The sequence below is a fragment of the Armigeres subalbatus genome, chromosome 2 (genome assembly GCF_024139115.2).
Source record: "Armigeres subalbatus isolate Guangzhou_Male chromosome 2, GZ_Asu_2, whole genome shotgun sequence".
NCBI lineage: Eukaryota > Metazoa > Arthropoda > Insecta > Diptera > Culicidae > Armigeres > Armigeres subalbatus.
This window is the reverse complement of record NC_085140.1, coordinates 246,935,671-246,963,587: the sequence shown is the minus strand read 5'-3', so window position 1 is coordinate 246,963,587 and position 27,917 is coordinate 246,935,671. Positions and strand designations below refer to the sequence as shown.

At 35.3% G+C, this 27,917-nt stretch overlaps 1 protein-coding gene across 1 annotated transcript in view; it reads right to left on the bottom strand.

Moving 5' to 3' along the window:
- LOC134212034 (tribbles homolog 2-like) overlaps positions 1-27,917 on the bottom strand; it is a 151,180-nt gene that overhangs the window by 113,174 nt on the left and 10,089 nt on the right. Inside the window, exons 2-4 of the mRNA XM_062689531.1 lie at positions 22,180-23,218; positions 9,788-9,916; positions 9,280-9,440 (exon numbers count right to left, since the gene is read on the bottom strand). Coding sequence (XP_062545515.1) covers positions 9,280-9,440; positions 9,788-9,916; positions 22,180-22,788 — 899 coding nt within the window. The 5' untranslated portion in view covers positions 22,789-23,218. The remainder of the gene's footprint in view (positions 1-9,279; positions 9,441-9,787; positions 9,917-22,179; positions 23,219-27,917) is intronic.

Sequence of the window (27,917 nt, the reverse complement as noted above, 5' to 3'; positions counted from 1 at the left end):
ACTAACAGTAGGGTGACAATAAGAACAAAGTCACCGAACTCGCTTCTTGTAACAACATTATTTACTGCACTGAACGATATTTTGCGTGGTTAAATACTGCCTAACCAAAAGTGTCTGGATACTCCCATAGTTTTCTCTACAAAGTAGATAGACTCTCTCAAATTGTATTTGCCTTGAAATATTTTAGTGGCGACCATGGAATGCCTCTACCGCTACCGCTACCCGTGGGGGCACAGAGGACGTGTATTGGGGTCAAAGAGCACGCGAGAAGAGTTTGTGTCGCGGAGCAGTGCGAACCGCAACCGCAACTAGACTCTCATTGAACCACTCCACACACCGTCGCGTCGTTTCAAGGTTCCGGTGTTCCAGTTTGCGATTCTGCGAGGTACTGCGCCGGTGAAGCTGATGACGACGACGATAGTGGCAATCAACGATGCTGAAGGAATGGTGGAAAACTGCGGGCCAGCACTGTGGAGGTGCTCAGCTGGGCGGATGGAAATCGTCACAGTTTTCGACCGTAACGAAACTCACTAAGCTGGCACCGTAGTACAGATCTACCAAACCGAACGATAATGAGAGGCAGAGCTTACGGCTAAACGAATGACTGACTGGTCGGTCGTTCGGTCGGTGATGTTCTACGAATGGCATTTCCATTCATTTCCAGCAGACTGAAACAGTGTGACCAGCGGCGGCACCCCGTGTCCACTCCTAATACTGCGCTGGGGCTCTGACAGTAGTTGCATCGCACTGTTTTGTGTTTGGTTTTAAATTTCGATTCTAACACTGCTCGCGCACAGCTTTTAAGTTCGCACCGACGCGACTACCATGATCTCGAATTGGGCAAGCGTGGTGAACTAGTTTCTCGTCGGTTTCCAATGTTTTGCGGCTAAGGTCAGCTCCGCCGGAGGAAATGGAAGCGGGTTGTGTGCGTGTGTTGTATGTGTTGTTATTGTTATAAGCCGGGTGTAAGGAAACTCGCGTGGCATTGTGCTGCGAACCTTCGGTTCGGTGAGATTCGAATTAATGTGACCTTCACTTCAGGTAGGGCCGACAGATGGAAGTATGGATTCAGGTGGGGAGATGTTTGCAGAATTATTTTCATTTCAGTTTTGCCGGGAAGGGTCCATAAATTTCCTACCATTCTAAGCGTGAAATGTTTACGCTCGCGTGGTCAGAGCACGTGGGCAACACACGACTCGAGCAAATATGATTACCCCCTTGCGAAATAGGAAACGATGGAGAATTGGAAGTTATACGATCTAATTTCATGACTGCAGGTTTAAAATAAATCAATCACATTATTTATGAAGTCTACGTCAAAAAAATTACTAAATAATCCTTTCAGATAGTCGAAACACTAGGAATGGCAATTTTGTTCTAATTATAATAATGATGAGTTTTAACAATTAAGATTATGATTGTCAAAACGTAAAATTTAAATTTTGAAATAATAAAAATACAATTTAATAATAAGTTTCAAATGGCATTGACTTTCTCATGCATTAAGAACACTTAGCTGTGAAGTTGGTCCACGTAGTAAAACATTTTTTCAACATAGTACTTCTCGTAACACGAAAAAATCTTCATACAATGCAACCAACTGTAATACTTATATTATGGAAATCATAAGAATAACACGAAGCAGCTGCATTCGTTTATGTAGTGTCCAACTGAGATTGAGCAAATCGTATCGTGCCTTACCTCAGATACCTATGTGTACACACGCCGGACTAAGTGACGATCTGAATCAGCATTGCACAGCATTATAAAATGTCAACGAAGCGGTAGAATTAAGCGCTGTCATAAGACAAACATCTCCAAGCATCTACGGGTATGGTGGATATGGGCACGGTAAACACCGTAAAAAGTGCGATAAAAAATTTCTTCCGCAATGTTCATACATTCGTTCCAACCAGAGTAACACTATACTCCTTCAAACAATGAAGTATAAACTTTTCGTTTTATAAAACACATGTACCGTTCGGGAAAACATTGAGACATTCAAAAACACCACCTCACGAGGCCTCATTATCCGATTTCAAGCCCAGTGGAGGAGCGCTCGCGAATGCGTTTATTCCACTCTCCATCAGCACCACCGGCTGTCATAATTTATCAATTCCCACAACCTTCAAATCCGAATGGCAGTTAGGGCAATTGTTTTTGCTCTCGGCTGGCGTTCGAACACTTACCTACAATGTGCAACCGAACCGGTAATGATGGTGGACCGACGGTCACCATCTCAAGGAGGGCTATCGCTATACCACGCTAACGAGAGCGCCCAACGCCGCCGCCGTTCTAGTCCGTCAATTGCACGATCTCAAACACGGCGTATGATTTGCGCCTTTTTGACTCGGGTCGGGTGGACCTCGTTAGACAGCCGAACCGACCCACGACGTTTTGAGAGTAGAGTAGAGCTAGTGGTACATATGCGTCGCGCACTACCGTCGATTTTCGACATCAACTACGGCCCGGCTCACGGCTGCTGGTGCTGCTAATAGTTGGGTAAACAGCACCAGCCTCCTCAGTCAGTGTCTGTCTGAATTACGTTCACAAACAAATTTAGGCGAGCGAGAGTTGCGAAAATTTGGCTGTTTCTCGGCGGCGGCAGCTGGTGTAACGTGTAGTGGACTTTACCTTCGAAATAACTTGACTCAAGGCGGCCAAAGATGTGGGCAGGATAGGAAGATAAACTTTTTGAGATAACAAGGTTATGAATATTCATAAATGACGTACGAAGTTAAACTGGACTAACAACATTCACAATTCACATGCAAAGACTTTAATTTTCATAGTGATCACGCCTATCTAGAGAATAGGAGGTTGTGTGTTCGAGTCCCACCAGGAAATGTTCAAGAATGGTTTTAAATAAAAATCTGATAGCCCTTTAAAACATTTTGTTGCAGAAGTACAAAATAAGTTGATTTTTCTGACACATAGTAATACGACGAGAAAGATATTTATTCTGCTGAATGATTGCTATCTATCCATGAGCGGAAAATTTCACTTAGCGCTGATTGACCAGTGAGAACTATCTATTACAGTTTTATAATATATTTATGATTGATGAAAATGTTTACACTCAAATTGAAAATCCATATACATAAACATGAATTTCTGTCTGTCTGAACCTTACAGACTCGGAAACTACTGAGCCGATCGGCGTGAAAATTTGTATGCAGAGGTTTTTTGGGCCGGGGAAGGTTCTTAGGATGGTTCGAAACCCCTTCCCGCTTAGAAAACTTTCAATAGATTCAGAATTAGAATTGAAGTTTATTAATTTTTAAAATTTAAAATTTAAAGTTTTATTAATAAAAAAAACTTAAAAAAATAATTTGAAGATGTCAAAATAAAAAAAAAACTTAACCGTTGAAAATTAAAAAAAAATATTTAAAAAATTTAAAAATTCAAGATTTTGAAATAAATTTTTTTTAAAATAAATCATTAACGATTTAAAAATAAAAGTAATAAAAAAAATCAAAATATTTTAAAATTTAAATATACCTAGAAATTTAAAATTTAAAAAATACAACTATATTTTTTTTCTAAATATGATTTTGAAATGTTTTATTTTTTTGTTTCAATTTTTTTTAACATCTCTGAACTATAAAATTTAGATATTTTTACATTGTTTAAAAAGAAAAAAAATATTTTTTTGGAGATTTTAAAATTAAAGTTTTGAAAATTTGGATAAAATTCAAACTAAAAAAATTCAACAATCGAAAACTTTTAAAATTTAAAAAAATTGTAAACTTTCATTAATTTCAAAATTAGAATCAAAGTTTATATTTTTTTTAAATTTGAAGTTTTATTAATTACAAAAATTGAATCATAAATTTTCAAAAAAAAAGGTATTTATGTTTAAAAAGTTGAAAAATTAAAAAATTAGAAAATTGGAAACTAAAAAATGAAAAAAAAAATTAAACACCAATCTTGTCGCTTCATTTTGCTAACACGCATGCTCACTGGTGAAAAAATCACAAAAATAAGAAACAAACCAAATTTCTTTTCATTGCTTTGTTTTTGATGGGATGGAAATAGGAATTATGGGATGAAGTGCCGAACCGTTCCCCTACATATTTTTGAAACTTAAAAAAAATAATTTGCTAGATATGAAAATAAAAAAAATATTGAAAAATTTTAGAAACTAGATTTAGAATAGATTTTAAATTAAATTATTTACGATTTAAAAATAAAAACAATAAAAAAATCAAAATATTTTAAAATTCAAATATATCTAGAAATTTAAAATTTAAAAAAATTTAAAATTACAAAAAATATTTAAACCAAGAATGTTAAAAAGTTTTTAGTTTTAGAAATTAAAAAATATAAATGTTTGTACATTTATAATGCAAAATGGGTAAAAATCCAATCACATATTTTAAAAATAAAAAACAATATTTTTTAAATTTTAAGTTGTCAAAATAAATAAAAAATTTAAGCGCTGGAAATTTAAAAAAATATATATGTCAAAACTTTGAAATTTGGAAATTTTTAACTAAATATACGATTTGAAAATTTGAACATTTTAAACGTTAAATGTTAAAAAATTTAAAAAAAATTAAAAAACTTGAAAGTTAAAATTTTTTTAAAAAGTATATGGAAATTTTAATTTTTGATGACTAAAAAAATAACAAATTGAAAAATTCAAAAAAAAATCAAAAACATGAAATTAGAACATTTTTTTAAATATTTGTAGGCTTGAAACTTTTGAAAATATAGAAATTATTTTTTTAAGAATTTAAAGGAATAAAAGTTTAATAAATTTGAAAGTCAAAAATAAAAAAAATCAATTTGTAAGATTCAGGGTTTTTTTTTTAAATGTTGAAATTTAAAAACGATCTAAGGCCGCAAATCTCCATAAACAGGATAAACAAAAAAATAAGAATTTCAATCGTATGATAACGATGAAATTGAAAAAAGCATGATATTGAGATTTACAAATTTGGATACATAAAAATAAAATATTAAAATTTTAGGAATAGGTGATTTTTTAAATCTTAGAAATTTTAAAATACATTCAGAAAAATAAAATTTGAAAATTGTAAAATGAGAGCAATTCAAAATTTTAGAATTAGGAGACCAAAAACTTAAAAAAAATACAGTTAAACCTCCATGAGTCGATGTTCTATGACTCGATATCGACTCATGGAAGCAAATTATTCCATATTAAAAAATATTTTCTGGGTTACTACGATGGTCCCTTCAAACAGCATCACAAGGTTTGTGTATTCCACATCTCGATATTTCCTTGAGTCGATGGTCCCTTCAATATCGACTCATGGAGGTTTTACTGTAGTTTGAAAGATAATAAAATTTAAAAATTTGGATGGATTTTTTTAATAAACCTCTTAAAACATAGAAATTTCAAAATTCGAGAACCAGAAAAATAGATAATTAAAAAATTAAAAATTTGTTTTATTTTAATTATTGTTATTTATGTGATCTTATGTTTGTAATCTTTTTTAAATTTTCAAGTTTCAGTTTTTTAGTTTTCTGAATTATTTTTTTAATCTACAATCTTTAAAACTTTCCACATTATTTTTTCCTAATTTTATTTTAATTATTTTTTTTGTTTCTAAGGATATAAAATGTTGCAAAATTCAAAAATCTAAAATAAACAAAAATGATTCTTTTTTGAATTTTTTTAAATTTCCAATTACCTATTTTAATTTAAAAAAAACTCAAAACATTTTATTTTTGAATCTTTAAATTTTTAAATCTCTAAAATTTTAAATCTCTAAAGTTTTATATTTTGGTATGATGATTCTGATTAAAATTTGGAATTGAGCAGCACCTTTTTTTTAATATGTCTCGATGCTATTTATTTGATTCAGATATTTGAATAAAAATCAAAACTATTTTTATAATATAAAAATATATTTAAAAATTTCTTTATTAAAAACAACACTTTGAGATTTTTAAATTCAAAATTTTATTTTTAGATTTCTAAATCTTTATTCTTAATATTTTGAAATTTATAAATTTCAAATATTTGAATTTTTCTGAAGTTTTTAAACATTTTTTTTTTAAATTTCAAATATCAAAATTTAAAAATTCTCAAATCTCAGATCTACACTGGATTTTGTTTTTACACGATTTACATTTTCTCAATTTTCCACTAATCCTAAATGTTTAACGCATATTAATTATCATGTGATTTTTCTTTGATTTATTTTGGATTTTTTGAAACATGTTGCGATGATTTTGGTGGTAAATTGAAGTCACACGATCAAAAACACAAGCGAAAAAAAATCGTGTAAAAACAAAATCCTGTGTATTTTAAAATGTAATTTTTAATCGCTTTGAAATTTTTATTTTTTTATTCTTTTTTCTGGATATCTAATTCCTATATTTTCAATTTAGCGATAGAAAAACTTTTTAATTTTTAAATTATTGGTTCCAAATTTGTATCTTTTTTTTAAAATTTTAAAACGTCAATTTTCTCTAGTTTGAAGATTTGAAAATTTGAGTTTTTTTTAACATTTTCAAAATTTCTAACTTTTAAAACCTTCAATTTTTGGATTTTTTTAATTTTTGTAAATCTTATGATATTTTTTTCTTTGTCGAATTATTCAATTTTTTAATCTTTCATTTATTTATTTTTTTTGGAAAATACAAAATAATTCATTTTATTTCAGAAAAAAATCTAAATCTTCCAGCCTCAATGTCATAGAATTAATTTTTTTTACATGATAGATTTTTGAATATTTAAATTTAAAAAAAATATCTTTTTTCTTCAATTTTTAGTTATTCAAATTTTTGAATCCGTCCGTTCTTTATATGTTTTAAATCCATCATTTTTTTTTAATTCAAAAATTAAAAACATTTAAAACTTTCAAGTTCGAATTTTTATACATAGAAATTTTTATATTTGGTTTAAATTTTTAAACATTTTTTTAACCTCTTATTTTTAATTTTTGAACAATATTTAAATATTGAAATTTTTAGAATATATTTGATCCTTCTAGTTAAAAAACGTCAAATGTCTAAAGTTTTGACTTTTTTTTAATTTTTAAGACTGTTGAGATTTTTTCTTCAATTTTTCAATTTAAAAAATCTTATATTTTACATTTATTTTTTTATTATTATTTTTTTAAATTCATTTCCGGAAAATATTAAAATCTAAAAGCTCAAACATCTAAACACTTTAAAATATTAAAATCTATAAATTTGTTAAACTCAGACAATAAGAGTATTAAAAATCCATTCAAGAATACAAATATTATTTTGGTCGAATGAAGCACTCGTCAGATCCATAAACAGAGAACCAAATGCAATTTTTTGTCTAATTTTGGATGATCGAAAATTGATGGTGCCATAGTAATGCACCATAAGTGACACATACCGCTAATGGTATTTGAAAGCTCCATTTAAAACCAATAACCAAACCGAAACCTACCTACGGGTACATAAATTGTGTGCATCATCGATAATTTGACATTTTAAATACCTTCCATCGCCATCGCTCGCTATGATGATGATGAAGATGCTGTGATGAAAAGCTAAAATGGACAACTCACTACTGACCATTTCTCAAAACTTGTATGAAAGAAAGGCATCAAACCGACCTCACAATGAGCAAATCTCGCGTGATTTTTGAAAACGTCGTAAGTCCAAATGAGAGACTCTCTTTCATTACGCTCTCTTTTGCTAATATCTAGGCTAGCTTAAAATTTGTTGCAATATTTTTACCTCAGCACACTAGACAAAGCTATTTTCTTCAGATCGGTGCTGGAAAATCTAATGTAAATGTTAGTATGGCTTTGTAATAATTGAAAGAGAAAGTAAACAAAGAGAGCCTCTCTTTTGGACTTACGACGTTTTCAAAAATCACGCGAGAAATATACAAACGGAGAGCGCGCTTTTATTACTAATTAACTACCGATTGACCAAGTATGGCGATTTTTTTGTATAAATTCAGATCGGACCTGTTTTTTTCATTCCAGTATTGGCAACATTGATGACATTGCAGAAAAAAATCACAAAGACACAAGATATGTTTGAAATCTATGTTTCAAGTGCGACTAGTATCACTTCAGTAAAACACGATACCTTTTAATTCGATTTGGCTGAAGAGTAGACCAAAACCTGTTGATAATCAGTCCTAGACCAAGATTTAACAGTGACTGCTGTCACGCCACTTTTTATGACAATGGCCATGATACGTAGGAAATAAATATGGCACATTCGCGTGCTTTATCAATTACACAGGATTTTGTTTTTACACGATTTTTTTTGCTCGTATTTTTGATCGTGTGAATTCAATTTGCCACCAAACTCTTTGCAAAATGTTTCAAAAAATCCAGAATAAATCAAAGGTAATAATGACATGATAATTAATATACGTTAAACATTTAGGATGAGTGGAAAATTGAGAAAATGTAAATCGTGTAAAAACAGAATCCAGTGTACTCGTAAAGCTATGCGAGATGTAGTATGGAAGATGGCGACAACCACCGATTTCCGAAATTCACGTTCTGTAAATAACCTGCAACTGCAACCCAGAATGAATGTCAACAGAAACATAGAAACAGGGGTTTCATAACCCATCATAGTCATTCTAGAGATCGTGGTGATGGCGTTGATTGGTGTTTGGTGTGTTGTCGACTGAGTAGAATTCACTATCCCAAGACCTAATGGCACAAAAAGTGTCAGTGCTTGTGCTTAGATTAGGAAACAATAATGCACAAACAAAGCTGCAAGCTCACGTCGCCGGAGAAACCCGCGGCGAGCGACGATGTTCGTCATAGCTTACTTCTAGTCAGATTCGCGAACTCATAATGCTGGCTGTTTTCGTTCTGAACCAATACCGAGTTTTTATGACCGCCGGACCGTCTCCTCATAGCTCAATGAGAGAATCGGTAATGTGATTTTTTCCTTCTTCATTTGTTTTGCATAAGCCCGACCTACAATACACGGCCCAATCATAGCCCCTCTAAATGATCCATGACCGCAGTATGCCGTCTGTCGCTCGTCGCTTGAACACTCTGACGAAATATCGCCTACATTTTGCTACAATTTTGCAACATTCAACGAATCAGCACACCGTCACCGTTAATATAGTAGGGCAGGAAGACGCGGAAAGCGCGCACACAGAGTTATTTTTGAGTGCGGGTGACTGACTGACTAAGTTTGAATTAAATATAGCACGTTGGCCTGCGGCCCAGCCGCTCTTCGCATCGGATTTCCTTCTCTTCTGCGGTTCAATTACTGCAGTTCCGCCAATATCTTATCTACCCCGATTACTATCGCCACCTGGACTAGTGTAGCCGCACGTACCTTTCACTGTCGGCGAACACGAACTTTCGCAGCTTGAGATCACGCAGTACGATGCCCTGCTCGTGGCACGTTTTGACCACTTCGCACATCTGACGGAACAGTCGGCGTGCTTCCGGCTCCCGCAGTCGCTTCCGGACGCGAACATGCGAATGAAGATCACCCTGGAAAGAAACCGAAACGGGGGCGTGAATATGTGTGTGAGACTTGTTTGCGGGAAAATGAATGTGAAGAAATGCGAAACGGGAGAAGGTAGTTTCAAAATAAACGTGCGTTGGTATTACTCATGCAGCGATAAGTCAACAAGTATATGATGAATCATTATATGAATTATTATGGGACAATTTGATGATTCATATGCTTATTTGCCGTAGTTTTAAATGGAAAGACTTTAGTTAGACGAATTCGAATTGATAGTTCAGTTATTTTTTCAGTTACAGCTTGACAACATAAGGGGCTGTTCACAGGTTACGTAACGTTATTACAATCACAACTAAAAGAACAAATTTACCTGTGATGGGGCGAAGAATAGATACGTTTGGTTGTTTCCCTGAATCACTTTGTGCAGATAGTTTACATGTGGATGACCATCCAGACGAAAATGAGCTGTCAGTAGGTTGGAGCAAGGGTTGTTGGCAATCTGAAAGAAATAGATAAGAAAAAAGAATGATTAGGCATTACAATACAATTGGAATAGATTAACTTACTAGCTAATTATTATACCAACTAGCCAACTCTATTAACACCATCATATAGAAAAAAGCCATTTTTATCATTATTTATAATAGCTTTAAAATTGGCATACAAGGTAACAAAGGTGCAAAAAAATGTATCATAGGGTAAATATTCAAACTGCTAGAAAAAGTCGCACGGTGATTTATTATTGCAGACTATCATTGCTATCATCATAGTGGATAGGCACTATGGTTCAAATAGGTGAGAAATTAAGAACAATATTGAAATGCCTGGAAAATCAAAGTACGAAACACTAAAGACGGAATTGCTTGTAAAAGTACATGTACAGTAACAGCTTTCTAGAGTTTTAGAGATCCCAAATGGAACCCTCCCGAGCCACTGTGACAACCGTCACCATAAATAGACGAAGCCACGCGGTGCGCGAAAATTGTTGCGTACGACAACGACGATGACGATTGGTACAAATGCGATGACGCCGTGTTACCTCCGCCAACTCGCTTCTCGTTGGTAACATTTCAATCGCCTTGGATTTCTATGGTTGGGTTACCAACCGCCCAGTACGGGAGACTGCTTTTACGGGTACGGGCACTGACTGAGATGACCGAAGTCGCCACCGCGCGTAGCCAAGTATGGTAAAATGATTAAGTCCAGACAGCTGTGAATTGAATTATACCGTACCGTGTACTGTACTGCGATGGACGCGGACAAGCCGGAGAAGCTGCGGAATTGCATCTACCGCTCGATTTTTTCCCCGAAGCAAAGCCGCGCGACGCATCAGCCATGATGAAGCAATTCCGTCTCAGTCTTAACTCTGGACGAACGAGATTGTAAAAATGTACAGATGATATCATCCAGCAGAGTTTATTATATGAACATGGAAATTTTTTATTGGCAAGAATTAAAATTCGAAGGTCTGTGATTTGTAATTGAATTAAACGGAGGTCAATGATGAAAATCAGACACGGAAGGTGTGACAAACTTCACTAAGGAAAGGGAAACAACTGACCGAACCCATGTGTTTGCTGTTGAGCCTATTAGAGACAGAATCGATCTGGCCAAGCCCACGAAACACGGTAGAGCATTGCCAACATGATGACTGGCGTTAAATGGACGCTCCTTCCCGGAAAATGAGAACCGCGGGTGTGGCGATGTGGTATACGGCATCAATTGGTTCGTTAGTCGCGCCTTCAGTAGCACTGATAAACAAATTTATTAGATTGAAATATTTGGCAACTATTGATTCGCACTACTGAGCTTTCAACAAAATATGTTATTTATCAATAGAGGGTAACGTTTCGAAGCTTACAGCAAATTGCCTAATGAGGCCGATAATGCGGATTTCTCGAGTTGTAGATCTCTGTGATTTACCATCATACCGTCATTATCAATAACGAGTTCCGAAGAAAACTTATTAACAAAATTTGCCAAACTTGTTGATTTTAAAAATTCTTAAAACATGTTTAATTTGATAAATTTATTATTATTATTTTTGATGTTCAAACTAAGGGCTGAGTGACTGATTTTTCAGTTCTACTCAGACCAGTACTGCATTTTTCATTTTCAATGAGAGATGTCACCCGATGTTTACATACCTATCTGCCCCATTCAAATATCTATAGAAACGCAAAGTATGAAAGGCATGCTACAGAAATCTCCAAAAAATATTTATCCCGTGACAGGGCATGAAAGTGTGCAATATCTGCTTTATTTTTTGTGTTTATTACCATTTTCATCTCTTTTTATCAAATCTATTTATATTTCTTTATTATTCTTTGCATACATCTATGAAAATAATTTAAAAAATTAAATTTTAAAACGAAGCACAACATCCTTTTGTGACTGCCTTTTATGCCAAATTGATCAAAGAACCCATGATACTTTTATTCGGTCGCCTGAGATAGAAAAAGGCGTTTTGCTCTCTGTCTTATGACGATCACGACCTTTTGCAGTACTGACTTGGACGATAGTTGAACATTGTCAACTGCACAGTCTACGGATGGTTTGCAAATCTTCTTCCACCTAATCGATTCACATTGCTCACTGCGCACCTCGCCACGTTGTTCTCATCGGTTCGCTATGAAGAACCTTTTTCAACGGATTATTGTCCGACTTTCCGGCTACATATCCGGGCCAACAAGGTCGTCATATTTTCGAGGTGTGAACGATGAATGGTTCTCCCAACACTTGATGCAACTCGTGGCTCATTCGCCTTCTCCACGTACTATCCTCCATCTGCACCCCACCATAGATTTTCCTTTCTACACTTTCCTTTCTACTGCGGTGCTGGGTACCGAGACATCAATCATGATGTATGATGGTGCAAAAAATCTCGTCGACGGAGTGGCCTCTCAGGAGCGTATTAATTGAGCTGAGCTAGCAGAGCCGGGTTTAAATATCCCCCGTAAGTAACTTCCCAGCAAAAGCAGCCTGAGCAATTGTCCGCCTAACCTCACGCCACCTGAGGAACCGAAAAGCACATCTCTCGAACTTTTTTTAATAGTTTATATTTGGGCGATCCAATTGGCATGCAATGGGCTCCATATGACAGCATTCGACTGCAGAATTGATCGTACCAGCGAACAGTAAAGGGCTCTGAGACAAAATGGGTCACGAAATTCATCAGCAATTTTGAACATGAAGCACAGTTATCGATTGGCTCTGGCGATCATATCATTGTAGTGAACTCGAAAGGTAAGTCCACATTTTATTACTTTCTAAATTTTCGTGTCAGCTGCGTAAAACAGCCGTCAAGGAACAACAACGAGACATCGTTTATAAAAATCTAGAAAAGCGAAGGACCAAGATTACTGCCCTGCGGAACTCCCGGGTTTGTTGCAGAATGAGCCTATCTTAACTCGTACCGAGCGGTTCATCAGGTAGGATCGGAACCAAAGTATAGAGCTTGATGAAACGCCAAGCTTCTTTCATTTAGAGAGAAAGATTCCATGGTCAACTGAATCGAATACCGCATTTAGGTCCATATACACAGCATCAGTCTGCCACCCCGAATCCATGCACCGCAAACAGGTGGAGGTGAACATCATCAGCATCATCTGATCGCTTCGGGTAAAATCAATGTTGCTCGGCGTCGATGTAGTTTTTAGAGCACAAAAACAGTGACTTCTGAACAATTATTTCAAACAGCTTAGCATAGCATAGCATAGTTACGGCGTACTTCGTAGATTGGACACTAGTGATACTCATGTTTTTCTTTTGAAATCCTTATTCAGATTGCTATCAGAAATCATGGTGGGTGTAGTCTTCAATTTCAATCTAGGATAAAAATCACAAAAGCATGAGGATTACTACTCCTGGCCACGCCCATCTTCACCGTAACTTGAGAGGGGAAGGAAATGTTGGTGTGGTACTTACTTAACGAGAGGCCCCCGACTCAGCGACACCCTCATAAGTACCACGGAGTTGGATATTAGGTATTAGTTGGGTCAGGATTTGCCTGTAGCTGACAATGTGACCGTGGTAGATCTTACACCGTAAATTATTTCAAACAGTTTAGAACAGGCGCACAAAGATGTGATTTCGCGATAAATCAGGATGTCTCGTTTGTCTTCTTTCTTGTAGATTGGGAACATATAAAAGAATTTCTAACGGGAGGGAAATTCGCATTGCTGAACCGAGAGATTAAACAGCCTAACTAAAGGAGAACTTAACCTGTCAGCGCAATGTTTCAGAACAGAAGAAGGAATGTCGTCAGGGCCCTCGCACACTTGTTGAAATCAAAAAGACTGCACTTTTCACATGTGTTACTTGCTGCGCTGCCTTCAAGAAACATGGAACAGGGGAATCCGGATTCCTTCCACTTCTAGTTTACAAAAGAAAAGAAACTTTTTGGGTTTGTTTGCATTGCAGTTTTGCAAAATGTCATGACCATCACCAGATGATCCGAAATGAAAACAAAAACGTAACAACGCGAAAGTACCTTAGGATAGGCGTTTCACCCAGACTGACAACCACGAGCTGGGAGCCATAAACAGCATCAGGTCGGTCAGCTGTCAAAAGTGCAGTTTGATTAGAATAACGTCGTTTTTTAATTGATAAATCAATAGTTAAGAAAATTATTTTGAGCTTTTTAGTGGAATGTCTTCACTTGTCATAAGACGAGTTTGTACAATCCCATTGAATTCCACCACTTAATTGTATCTTGACAGTCAATAGTTAAATTATTACACGTAAAACAAACGTGAACTTTTACAACAACAAAAAACAGTGAGGAAGAAGGCTATAAATGAGTGCGTCGGTTCCAACATTGTGCTTTGCAGTGCGGTGGTAGCATTATTGACATCGTGCTTATAGCTTATATCACTTTGACTCACTTTGTTTGTTTGTTTGTGTACTGTGCAATATTGAAAATATATGAGGATTTTATGCCAATTCGAGCAAGGTGTTAGTCTACTCAAGCTGGCTTTTTCATTAAGTATCAAACAGATGAAGTAGAATAGAATAAAATAAATAAATGATACCCAAAAAGAGGGGAAAACAGACCTCATTTGCAATCAACAATTCTATGGGTAAGAAGGTCCGAAAATTACTCCTAATTGAATCATTTTAATAATCAGGGTTCATAATGCTCACTCAATCTAAAGAGTACAGTATACTTCCGCACGAAAAATTTCGAGGATAAATCGCTTTTCGGGAAAGAAGAACAGCCTAGAGAGTGAAAACCATTTTTTGCTCACTTCGTTTGCTGGTTGGCTTGTTTTCTGTCATATTCTGGCATTTTCGTATCACCATAAATGCAAAAAAAAAAAGCTTATATTGTTGTTTCGTTTATCTTCAAAAGATAGCTCCAGAGAAAGATTGATGGAGTAGCTTATGAGCTTGAGCTTGAGCTTGAGCTTGATTGACTGCTCGTAGTTGCTACTCCATTATGACCAGATCAGCTGTTCTTGCACAGGGGGGAACCAACAGATGTTTGCTTGGGACTAGCACACATCTTCAATGTACAAGTACTGGTGATCCCATTTGTTAGGTCATACTGGCGCCTGCCACGTCAGAATGCAAGTCAATGTAGGGAAGGGGGAGGAAATGATGATGCAATCATTCGCCCACTGCAAGCCGAATATACCTCTGCACTTGCCACGAGTTCATGCGGAATTTGTTGGAATTTCTGGGTTAGGTTGGAGAGGCAGAGGTCCGTCTTGGTTAACGAGCTGTAAATGTGATAGATAGGAGAAGATAACTGATGGAATTTCTAAGTGGATGTAGGAAACGAGCTCTACAGTTCATTTCCAATTCTAGCAGATTACTGTTAGAATACTCAAGTTGAAGGTATAGGAATAGTAATGGAAACGGTATGGAAGTCCATTTCCAGTTCTAGCGATTGCTAGAACATGAGAAATAAAGAGAAAGATACAAAGTAGGAGAATGGAACGGACCTGGGATTGAACCCACGACCTCCTGCGTATAAGGCAGAAGCAGTAGCCATATGACTACCAAGCCCGCTTCAAAGATTGATGGAGTAGCTTATGTCGAACAAACAACCTAATACCTACGTGAAGACAGCGTGTTGATGTGGCTTGAGTGGGCGCATTGTTGTTAATATTCTGAGTTCGAATCTCGCCACTGTCACACTTTTTTTTAATTGTTCTGCGATAATTCTCGCCAAAAGTTAGTGAGAGGTGCAAACGATGGAACGAAACAGGAATTTCATCTAATAGGCACAATTTTCGTTTATCTTCCAAAGCTAGCTCCAGAGAAAGATTGATGGGTGAAAGATGCTCCTCACCATAAACAACGAAAATAGATTTTCTTTTGGCCCGAAAAACGCTTAATTTGGGCTCATCGAAACGAAAATTCGAAACCTTAGTAATAATTATACTGGCCAAACATGCGTCGCTTTGCTCGGGCACTCAAAGGTGGAACATGAGAAATAAGAAGTGAGAGGTGAGTAATGATAAATAAGAAGTGTTAAATTGCGAAGTAAGAAGCGAGTAGTTAGCAGTGCAAAATGAGAAGTATTAAGTAGTGAGAATTGAAAAGTGTGCACTAAGTAGTGAGAAGTGAGAAGTGAGAAATGAAAAGTGAGTAGTGAAAAGTGAGAATTGAGAAGTAAGAAATGAGAATTGAGAAATGAGAAAAAAAGTGAGAAGTGAGAAATAAAAAGTGAGGAGTGAGCAATGAACAGTTAGAAGTGAAAAAGAAGGAGTAAGAAGTGAAAAATGAGAAGTTAGAAGTGAGAAAAGAAAAGTTATGAGTGAGAAATGAAAAGTGAGAGGTGAGAAATGATATGTGAAAAGTGAGAAGTGAGAAATGAAAGTAAGGAGTGAGCAATGTACAGTTAGAAGTGAAAAATAAGAGAAGTGATAAAAGAGAAATGAAAAGTGAAAATTGAGAAGCGAGAAATGAGAATTGAAAAGTGAGAAATAAAAAGTGAGTAGTGAGCAATAAACAGTTAGAAGTAAAAAATAAGGAGTAAAAAGTGAGAAATGAGAATTTAGGAGTGAGAAATGAAAAGTTATGAGTGAGAAATGAAAAGTGAGAGGTGATAAATGATAAGTGAAAAGTGAGAAGTAAGAAATGAAAGTGAGAAGTGAGAAATGAAAGTGAGGAGTGAGCAATGTACAGTTAGAAGTGAAAAATAAGGAGTAAGAAGTGAGAAATGAGAAATGAAAAGTTATGAGTGAGAAAAGAAAAATGAGAAGTGAAAAGTGAGTAGTGAAAAGTGATAATTGAGAAGTGAGAAATAAAAAGTGAGATGTGAGAAATGAAAAGTGAGGAGTGAGCAATTTACAGTTAGAAAAATAAGGAGTAAGAAATGAGAAAAGAGAAGTAAGGAGTGAGAAATGAAAAGTGGGAAGTCAGTTTTTTTCTTTTCCCTTTTCTTTTTCTTTCTCCTTCTTTTTTTCCATTTTTGTTTCTTCATTCCTCCTTGCATTTTCTAATCTATTTTTCATCTTTTAAATTTGACCTCTCTTCCTTCTTTATTATTTCTTCTGTATACTTCTTCCGCAATCCGTTTTCCTTCTCATTTTTTCTACTCTCTTTTTCTTCTTCTTTCTTGTTTTTATTGTTTATCCATCATTCGCATTCGTTCTTCCTTTTCCTCCTTCTCTTTTCCTTTTTACTTCTTCTTAATCCTTTATTCCTTCTATTTTCTTATCTTTTTCCTTCCTGCTCACTTCTCATTTTTCATTCCTTACTTCTCATTTCTCACATCCTCACTTTTCAAAACAAATTAGCTGTGGCAGATAATGCCTAACCTTTTTTTTCGGCGAAACTGATTAGGCTGATACGTGCAGCGCTTCATGGCTTGAAGTCAAGTATTCGGATTGCAACGAAGACCTTGTTTATTGACCTCATTGAAATCGATCGCAAGGCGGTAAAGGAGGCTTTAGTCCCACTAAAGAGAGAAATGGCAAGGATAGGCTTAAACATTAACTCTATCAATACAAAGTACATTGTGGAAGGTAGAGATAGAGGAAGGAAAATAGGACAATGATAGTTTGCCGCGCATCTAGAAAAAGTGTCGGTATTTGCGTATTTCTAGAAAAAAAAATTGGTTGTCAAAAATAGACATAAAAAGCAATCCGTTGACATGATTTAAATTTTGAAGTAGAATTACGTCCTTTTTGTAAGATAGGGAGGTCATTTCAAAGTTTCGAATTCGGGACCGTCACGAACAGAGGTCAGGAAGTAAGAACCAATAACTTAGCCGTTTTTAAAAAGATTCTGTTTTCTAATGATCGATCAATAAATCGATGATTAAGATTTTGTACAACTATTGTAAACAATTGATTTAATCCATTCAACTATTGAAAAAAAAACAATTTCGACAAGCAGTGTTAAAACCTACTTCACCGTATTTGTTGCAAACAACTTTTTTTTATCTTGTACAGGCCCCATGAATTTAGCAACACCGTGACACTATTTTTATGGAAATTTTGGATCCAAAGCGTTTTACTCGCAATTTTTTTACGATTTTTTACGCCGGTTCTGGGATCCAACCAGTTTTTACGAGGATTATGAGATTTACGCGGTTTAGAAGCAGTTTGAATATACAATATACAGACGGAAACGAAATTTCCTCTGTACGAAACTCTGATTCTACCAGCGGCCCTTTACGGACATTAAAAGGTGAACCGGAGAGCTTCCGGAGTTTTCGAGCGCAAAGAGTTGCTGCAAAATTCTATGGGAAACTAAAAAACGATGTGTGACGGAGATGCATGAACCACAAGCTGTATTAAGTGTACAAAAAAGAAAATATTGCGAATCAAATAAAATACGTCAGACATTAGTTTTCGCCATTTTTTCTTCCGACATTTCCATTAAGTGACCACATCTCAGAATTGGAATCGGAATCTGGTAGAGACCGGTGATGGAATCCTAAGATCTAAGGACCCTAAACGTTTGTAAAAACTGAATGAACATCGCCGAAGACCGATGATTATGGAGCTATAGGCGCCAGTCATAGGCGTATCGATGCTGTAGGCATCCAGGTATTCAGGCAGGTTAGTTCAAGCCAAAATGGTCAAATAATTCAATTTATCCAATTTTTAGGATTAGTTCATTTTTTTAAGTTCGGACGAATCCATCCCTAATTTCTCCAAGTTGTTCAATTTCCTCATTTTACTTAACTCACCTAATTCGCTTTTTATTACATGTCAAAAAATCTCAAATATCGCTTATTTTGTCCCATTAGTCCATTTGTTTCGGACAAGTTGTTGTAATGGGTTTGCCTATTTCGTGAAATTGTCTTGAGTTCTACTCTCAGCGAGTTATACTACACGAATTCTACGTCAAAGGAATAAAGTTGAAAGGCAGACCTTGTTCCTGTAGGAGTGTAACCACAGGAGAATAAGAAGAAATTAACTGAGATATTGTTTGATGATCTAACCCCACGGTGAATCATTATTTACGCACACGCTTCACTGAGATGTCCTATCGATGCATCGCCATCAACATTTGCGCCACGCCTGACTGACTGGTTTCAGTCGCTGCTGCCCGAATTACTTCTACGTCTCTGCACTGCACCCGAGTGTCAAAACGATTACACCGCTGAAAGCGCTTCGACTCATCATGAACCGTATGCTGCTAAATTAAGATTTTAAAAATAAACAACGCCTCCCCTCGACCCTCCCAAAGCCAGAAGGAAAATATGTAGATCGCACCCCGTTTTCTTTAGCGAGCGAGGGGGGAACTATTAGCAATAATTGCGTAAGCCTCTCATGTATCTTCACCTGCTACTCTCGAATAGTTCGGGTTGTAGTAAACAACAGGAAATCTCAGCCGTTAGCAAGTATTAATCGGTAGATGGCACATTCCTATCAAGAACTAAATTCCGTGCCCGTGTGGAATCAGGAAGTGATTGGCTCGCAACAACTGGTTATCGCTGGAGCGCCTGATGGCGTCGTCATTTGGACGATTTTTTTACTATCGCATGCTATAATTACAAGCATGGCGAAATCACATCACTACCACAGCCCTATTCATTGGGACGCAGGTATATACACGTATGAACGTAAACAACAGGAGGATGAGTATGTACGTGACTCGAATGTTGTTTGTTTTCGCCCGTTGGTCGGGACCAGCCAATCTGCCTAACGCAAATTGCGAAACTGTTTCACATGTAGGAAATCCCCACTTCGTTATTGCTTTGTCATTTTATTCGGAGAACAAAAACGATGTTTGTTGCCTAGTCTCAACTAGCGTACCCGACTCCTGGATTGAAATAGTACAAGACAAAAAGAATCAAGGGCTTCGATACAGGTGCTTTTTATAGACTTCTTATCTCGTATCTGCTTTATATGAGTGTATGATTTAGTGACTAAAATTATGTTGATATCAATCGAATGATCACAATAATATAATGTACACCAAAAACAAATGTCTTGGTCTTCTTCCGTGGCTCTACGTGTCAACCGGAACATGTCCTACCTCTCAGCCACTTCTTCTTCTTCATCATCAATGGCTATACATACCAACTGGAACTTGGTCTACTTTTCAACTTCGTACACAATTAAATCATTTTACAGATTTTGGTGAATTTTGCTTCAATTCACCGAAACCTCAACAGCAGAATTGTTCGGAAATTATTTCATCAACTTTACGGCGATTTTTCCTTTTTTCCTACTGCCAAAACTACAAAAAAATCTGTAAAATTATTCACCGAATACTACGGCTGTTGAGATTTCGATGAAATTTCACAGAAATCTGCGATTTATTTTAAGTGTGTAAACTATTAGCATTTCCTCAGTTATTAATTGAAAGCTTTTCTATGCCCGCCATTGCATAAGTTTGTATCTTGTGTGGCAAGTACAATGGATACACTATGCCCAGGGTGTCGAGAAAGTTTCGACCGAGAAAGACCGGACCGAGAATCGAACTCACGGCAATCCTACGCAATTGCTCGCAATACTACTGGAGACTCCCCTCTCAGCCACACAAATTGCACAAAAAAAAAATCCATTGTCCATTCATACGAAATAGCTCGGATGCATTGACGATTCTTATCAGTGTCCAACAACAGTCGTCATTGTAAAGAAGACCTATGATTTGAACCGCCTTCTCAGGTGCACACTAACGTCCTTGAACTATAATCAACTCGTAAACATATCGTGAGCGAAAAAACTCAAGTCCACCTCCAAGGTATGCCGCCACCATCACCACCACCACCACCACCATAACTGCTTCAGTCAGACCCGCTTGAATAGGCGCTACTCGCTGTGCCACCAATCAACACAATTGCGCTGATTCGTCGTTCTGGTTCTATACGAACGACGCAACCGGCTGTGAGTGATACGTCGACCGAAGCGGAATTACGCGTAGAAAGCTCGTCATCGCTGATTCTTCCCCAGAACTAGATAAATGATCGTCTGTCCTTGTGATAGCGTGACGTAAGTGCAGAGGCAGTAATAATGCGACATTGTGACGGAATGGCCCGCGTCGTAAAGCGAATCGATGTCAAATGCCAGACGTGATGGAATGATCCTCCGCTGTCTGTTGCTACAGGACGTCGTATATCCGACACAATGGCAAACGATCATCAGCCATGATATCGTCAGTGTATTCATTTCTTCAATTTCACGGTAATTTCCATTCAATGGTGTATGCAAAAACTTCGCACCCTTTTTCCATTACAAATCAACAGTCACAGTCTATTGCGAATTACGTCGTCAAAAAGACGCCAATCACCACCAGTTGATCAGAGCACATGTGCAAAAAAAAACAATCATGCTTATTACTTATTTTTTTCATGAAATATTCTACGACTGTAACTTGAACTCCCGGGACACCCGAGGCCAATTATCAACTCGCACCACCTTCCAGCATGGGCATGATTTGCGTCCGTGGCTTATCAGTTGCAAATGCATGCGGACAGTGTTTGCAGGAGTTGACTGCTCTAATTGTTTGTTGTTATTTCGTTCGCAAGCGCTACGGACGGAGGTGATAACGTGGTTCTGGAATGCTAAATATCGAACGATCACGACGCCACACCGCCGGGTTGCTAGCAACAGCAGAGCAATAAAGTGCTATGTGGTTCGCGGTGGTCGAAGCTTTTCTATCAATGGATCAAAAGCTTTGGAAAATTACGGAGATTTTGTGGAATAGGTAATGAAGGTCATCACTATCAGTTTTATCACTACACAGATAATTTTTTATCTACGCTGTTGACGTAGGCTGACGTAATACAATTGGATCTTGCAAATAGGTAGTTCGTATTATAGTTAGTAAAACAATATAGTTGAGCGGAGATAAAAAAAATCCCTTGTCGCCAACAGAACTATTAAACGTCTAAACGAGCATAATGTCATGATTTCAATAACAAGATTATGGGGTGTCATGCCATATGGGCCTGGTGCACGGTCAAAATACGTACCCAACCATGCTTTCGCTCATCTATAATTTGTAATGTTATACTTCCAATATTTATTATCTGATTAAAGGACATTCAATCAATCTGACTGATGCGATGGAACAATATGATTGAAAGTTATCACGACGATTGTGAAATTATTTTGAAAAGATTTATAAAAACAACCCAAGCTTTTGCATTCCCATTTGGAATTCCTAGGCTAGTAAATAAAATAGTACCATTTGAATTTAATTCAAAAACTGATTACAGTTGATAAAACTTATTCGAATAAGATTATTTTTGCAATCTTCCAGAGGTCTCTATTTGTCATAGTCATAGAAGTCATGAAGTCATAGAAATAAATTCCGTACAATAAAAAAAATTGGAGCCACACTCACCTTGCAAACCAGCTCTTCCTGAGTTTTGATGTCGATACAGCGATATAGCGAACTACCTTCGACACTGTCCAGCAGTAGGTAGCGTTCGGCCAGAACAGCTGCATTTAACGGTGGCGTAACATTGCTGGAGATGGCATCCCGCTGCGGATACAGAGCCGTAGAACCGGCCCCGCCCGAAACGCTCACCGTTCGGCCACTTCGTCCGCTTTGTTGTTGCTGTTGTTGGTGCTGCTGCTGTTGATGATGATGATGATTCCGATAGCACTGCCGATGGTACGGACACTTTTTATTGGCAGGGCCATTTTGGGCAGCGGACGCGGCACCGAGTAGCGCAAGGTTTGACGCGGACGATGACGAACCGGAACCGGAAGCGGCCGCAGCAGCTGCAGCCGCCGCAACCGTGGCCAACGCAACCGTACTCGAGTGGTTTACGAACGTTAGCGTGGCGGGAATCGTCGCGGTTCCGTTCGGTGAAACCGTCACCGGAATCAGTTGCGGTTGCGTTGTGGAACTCGACGGTACCACATCTTCCGGTTTGTTCGCGAACAGTCGGGATAGATCGGACCCACTCGGAACTGTGGCGGGCGTTGACGAGTTCAACGTATCCATCGTAACGCGATTTTCTTATACTTTAAAGGACGAGAAGGCTACACTATTTACACAACTACCAGCGAATTGGGTTAATACCGCGAAAGCTTTCTTAAAATATATTTAGCAGAGCACAATAAATCTTCCGTTGCTATTCCTGAATGCTTCTCACGCTACGCTCTCAATGGCTTGAATGAGCCATCTTGATGCTGTTTTCTCGGTTTTGTATCGAATATCACACTGTTAGCACATGAATTTTCCTGTAGCTTCGACGAGCTTACGATTCATTTTCCATTCCGAGGACCATCATTTGACTCACTTGATCTGATAATTATTACACCACTAACTGCCGGTAAATCACTCACGGACTGCTTCTATCGCGCTATTGACTCAAAAACAACTAACAACCACCTATTGCGCCGAGTTCTGTCTTCTAGAGAGCTGTTGAAATCTGAAATCAGGAGCGAGAGAGTGAATATTAGCGTGGTGTTGTGTAATAAAATTGGACTAGCAATATTTATTGTGTTCGATGTATTTATTACAAACAATTGTGGTTGATAGTTGCGTCTTAAATGTTTCTTACAGGTGCTTTGCGATTGCTTTGAAACGAGTCGACTATCGACTGAAAAAAGGTGATATTCACTGTATTCACTCGATTTCTTTATACATTGAGCAGCACAAGAACATGTGAAAACACGTCGAGCAGCATGGGTTCAATTAGCAGAGACGGAGCCTGAATCATTCGCTGATTTGAAGTGTGACACAGACAAGCAACATGAACAAACGTGCAACATCATATATGATTCAATAGACTATCATAGCAATTTCGAATAATTTTCCCTATTTCACAATTTAAAGAAATTGAAAAGACATGACAAAGGAAAATCATGTTTTACAAACAATGTATTATTCCTAAAAGAAAAAAATATGAAGAGCTTGGCCGATTTTGAAAGTGCTTTGACAAAGAGGTGAACGAACGTCACTACAAAAATTTTGACAATCCGGAAAGCCAGCTGTCATATACCAATCGACAGAGATCATCGAATTGAGGTGATGTCTGTCTGTGAAAATGACATTTCAGGAACTTCAAACACAGACATTTCAAACATGTTTTATTAACCCAACCCAAAATATGGCAAAATTATTATTAACCCCTATGTAAAATTTAACAATTGATCATGGTAGCGGTGCCTCTAATTGACGAAAGTTTTCACATCACACATGTCCAAAAACAATCCCACAAATGGTTTTGAAGTTCCGAAAATTTGCCTAAAACAAATTCTTATGCAAATGTTTTTATCTGCTTTGTCTAATAGTACGTTGCTCGAAGTCTAATATTTGGAACGTGAGTTAGGGTTCTCACGTTCCAAATATTAGACTTAATGTGCTTAATGTACAAAAAGATAAAAATGTCAATTATTTAATATTAAGGCCGATACAAATATGTCAAAAAAATAGCGTCACCGTCTTCGTCACAGACTGAACACTTAACATCTAGTATGAGACAAGGGACAGGACATTTACACAATATTAAACCATCGAACCGACACTCCACAGCACATGCGTCTATCACAAATGGTGATCTGCGGAAAAATTGAACTGTTCTAAAAGAAATTTTCAAAATTAAAATTTAGGGGTGCTGGAGGTAATATGGACTAAGGAATTGCGTCATTTTCACATGGAAAATGTCGTAATATTGAGGACCTAAACCACTTACGTGAATCTTGAATAGAAGCACTACAATAACTTGAAGTCAATTTAGTGGAAAACAATCGGATTTTGTGATTTTTTTTTCACAATAAAAATCAGGATGAAAAAATTTCGTTAAAAGTATGCGGGTGAAATGGACATAGTGTGTGGGTAAAACGGACATATTGAGAAATTAAGCTTAAATTAATGAATTTAGTTGATGAATTGTATGCATAGGCAAAGCATCTCTAAAATGCGTCTCTGGAAATAAAAATTTTGGATAATAATAAATATATTGATAACTTACATCAATAAAAATCACTTAAAAATGCCATTTGTCTGAACAAAACTCGGAAATTCGAATTTCCTAATGAATGGTTGGTGTTTTTGGAGGTAAACAATGTATGTATGGTCCATATTACCCACATCAGAACGTGTTCGTTTTACCCCACCATGATCCAATTTAAAAAAAAATGTAAAAAAAAAGATTTTGAGATAAATCACCATTTCAACCCGTACACAATCTTTGAATAGACTAAGTATGAGATCTTCGAGGATTAAGCGGATTAGTTCTGCCGATTTCTGTTTTATAAGCTTAAATACTGCACATCAAAAATTACATCACTATGGCGTTTCTGTAATAGTTTACATTAAATCTTGAATTAATCGAATAGTCCATTATTTGAATTTAGTAAAACATGTTACACTCATAATTTGGAAAAAGCAACACTTGATTGAGTGCCAAATTTGTAAGGATTCAGCTAAAACGGAACCCCTGTCCGTTTCACCCACCCTGTCCATTTTACCCCCACCTCCCATATGCGCTAAAATTTTTATTCTTTTACATTTTTAATGACAAAAAAAATAATTTTTAATTCTTAAATCAATCAACTTTAATTTTTTTTCACATTTTTCAAAGTTAGAATTTTTTTAATTTTCAAATTTTTATGTCTTTAAATTTAAAATCTTCAAACTTTTAGATATTATTATTATTTTTACTTTTTAATTTATGTAACATAATTTTTTAAAGATTTAAAATAAATTAAAAAGTAAAAAAAATTAAAAAGTAAAAAAGGATTTTAAACCAAAATGAACCGACCAAAGGCTGAAAATCTAAATAACAATAATAATAATAATAATAATGTTTATAGTTAGAACTAATTAAATAAAAAAAAACGGGTTCTTAAACTTTTATTTATTTATTATTATTAAAACTTCTGAATCTTTTCAATAAATAAGTAAATTAAAAAAAATTTCTTGTTTTAAATCTTTAAATTTTTCCAATTTATGAGTTTTTAATTTAAAAATATTTTATTTTTAAAATAGGCCGTTACAAATATTAAATTAACATTTTATCCTACTGGTTTCCGAAAGGTCAATGGGGGATAATAAAAAATAAATATTAACAAAAAAAATTGTTTTCTTATACAAATTTTTTAAAATCTTCAAATTCTCAAATTTACCTTTCATTTAATTTTTAAATTTGTAATTTTCGATTGCCCTTCCCCCTTCGTCGCGCCTTTAAATACTCTCAAAAAGATGATGGATCGTCAAGCCTCTCGAACACCCCCCTCCCCTTTAAATCTTTTTATTTTATATATCTATAACTTTTTGAATTGCTAATTTTTTTAAAGTTTAAATTATTAATTTATTGCATTACTAATTTTTTATATCTCTCAATATTCAAATGTTTACATTATGAATTCTCGCTTAACTTTTCAGAAGAAGCTAAGTAACATTTTTTCATGAATTAATTCGAGTACTGCAATCAAAAGCTTTAATATTGGTCTGTTGATTGCAATATTCAAATTAATTCATGAAAAAATGTAACGTCCTTGGTAAAGTTAAGCGAGAATTATTCAATTTAAAATTCTAAATATTTAGATTTTGGTAGAAGATCCAATGACTGAATTACAAACAATTTCGAAATCTATGTTTTTTTATTTTGTTGATTTATATTTTAAATTTTAATATGTTTCTGTAAATTTGAAATACATACCCCATTTGACATTTATTCACTTATTGTGGCACTAGATACACTGTGACTCGTTTACACTAAAAAAAAGCGATTTTTTATTTCAATTTTTTTACAAGAATATTAAAGTTTATGCGTTTTCCTTGAAAAAAATTACGGCATTTTTTACGATTTTTTTGCTTGTCGGTTTAGAACTCTAACCAGTTTTTTTTTATTTGTTTTGATTCGTTTTGTCAAAATCAAATGAGGTCTGCATATATTTTTCTAAAGTTCCTTAAATTAAAAATAATCCAAATGTTTTTTTCTTTGTAATTTTTGAGTTTTTTTTAGTTCATCATTTTTTTTACATGTTGGTCTAGAAAGCTTCTAATCAAATGTTTATTTTTCAGCATTATTATTTTTCGTTTAATGTCTAGAACATTAAATCTAAAGTTTTAAATTTCAAAATAAATTTCAAATATGAAACATTTTAAATTTAATATTTTTCAATTTTGAAATTGTTAAATTATTAAATTCTTGCGATTTTTTATTTTCAAATCTTTAAACTTTTCAATCTCAATTCATTTAAATTTTTAGTTTTTAAATTTATGATTTCCCTAACTTGTTTTGTTTTTAAATCAATATATTTTTAGTTTTTAAATTGTTGAATTGATGAACAATTAGTTTTTTTTTTCAAATAATTTAAATCATTAATTATTATTTTTTTAAACTTTTAATTTCTAATTGTTTAAGCTTTTTATTTTAAAATTTGTTTAATCATTAAAATTGCATGTGCATTTTGAATTTTAAAATCTTTAAGTTTTTAAATTTGTTATTATTGAAATATTTTCAATAATAATTTCATTTATTGAATTTCAAGTTTTTAATTTATATATTAAACTTTATTTTACTATATTTTAAACCTTTGAAATTTCATATCTTTAAATCTTCAATTTGTTTTGTCTTTAAATTTTTTTTTAAGGATATTTCATTTTTGAGTTTTCGAAATTTTAGATTTGTCAGATTGTTAAATTTTTGTATCTATTCTTTTTAATTTGAAAATTGTCAAATGTTAAACAAGGAAAAAAACTTTTAATTTTTAATGTTTTGCCTTTCTCGTATACTAAGTATACGTAAAGGCTATAATTTCACTCCGAAACCAAACTTTTGATAGAAGGCTCGGAGACCCATAGTGTTATATACCAATCGACTCAGCTCGACGAATTGAGGTGATGTCTGTTTGTGTGTATGTATGTATGTGTGTGTGTGTGTGTGTATGTGTGTATGTGTACACATTTTGTAGACACACTTTTTGGAACTTAGCATTACCCGATTTACTCGCAACAAGTTGCATTCGACGGGGAATGCGGTCCCATTGTTTGCTATTGAAAATTGGCCTGATCGGACATTGCATTTCGGAATTATTGAAAAATCATTGTTTTTTCCCAAGGGTCCCCCCTTGGAAAAAAAATTTCAAAATCGAAAAAAATTTTTTTTTCAGGAATGG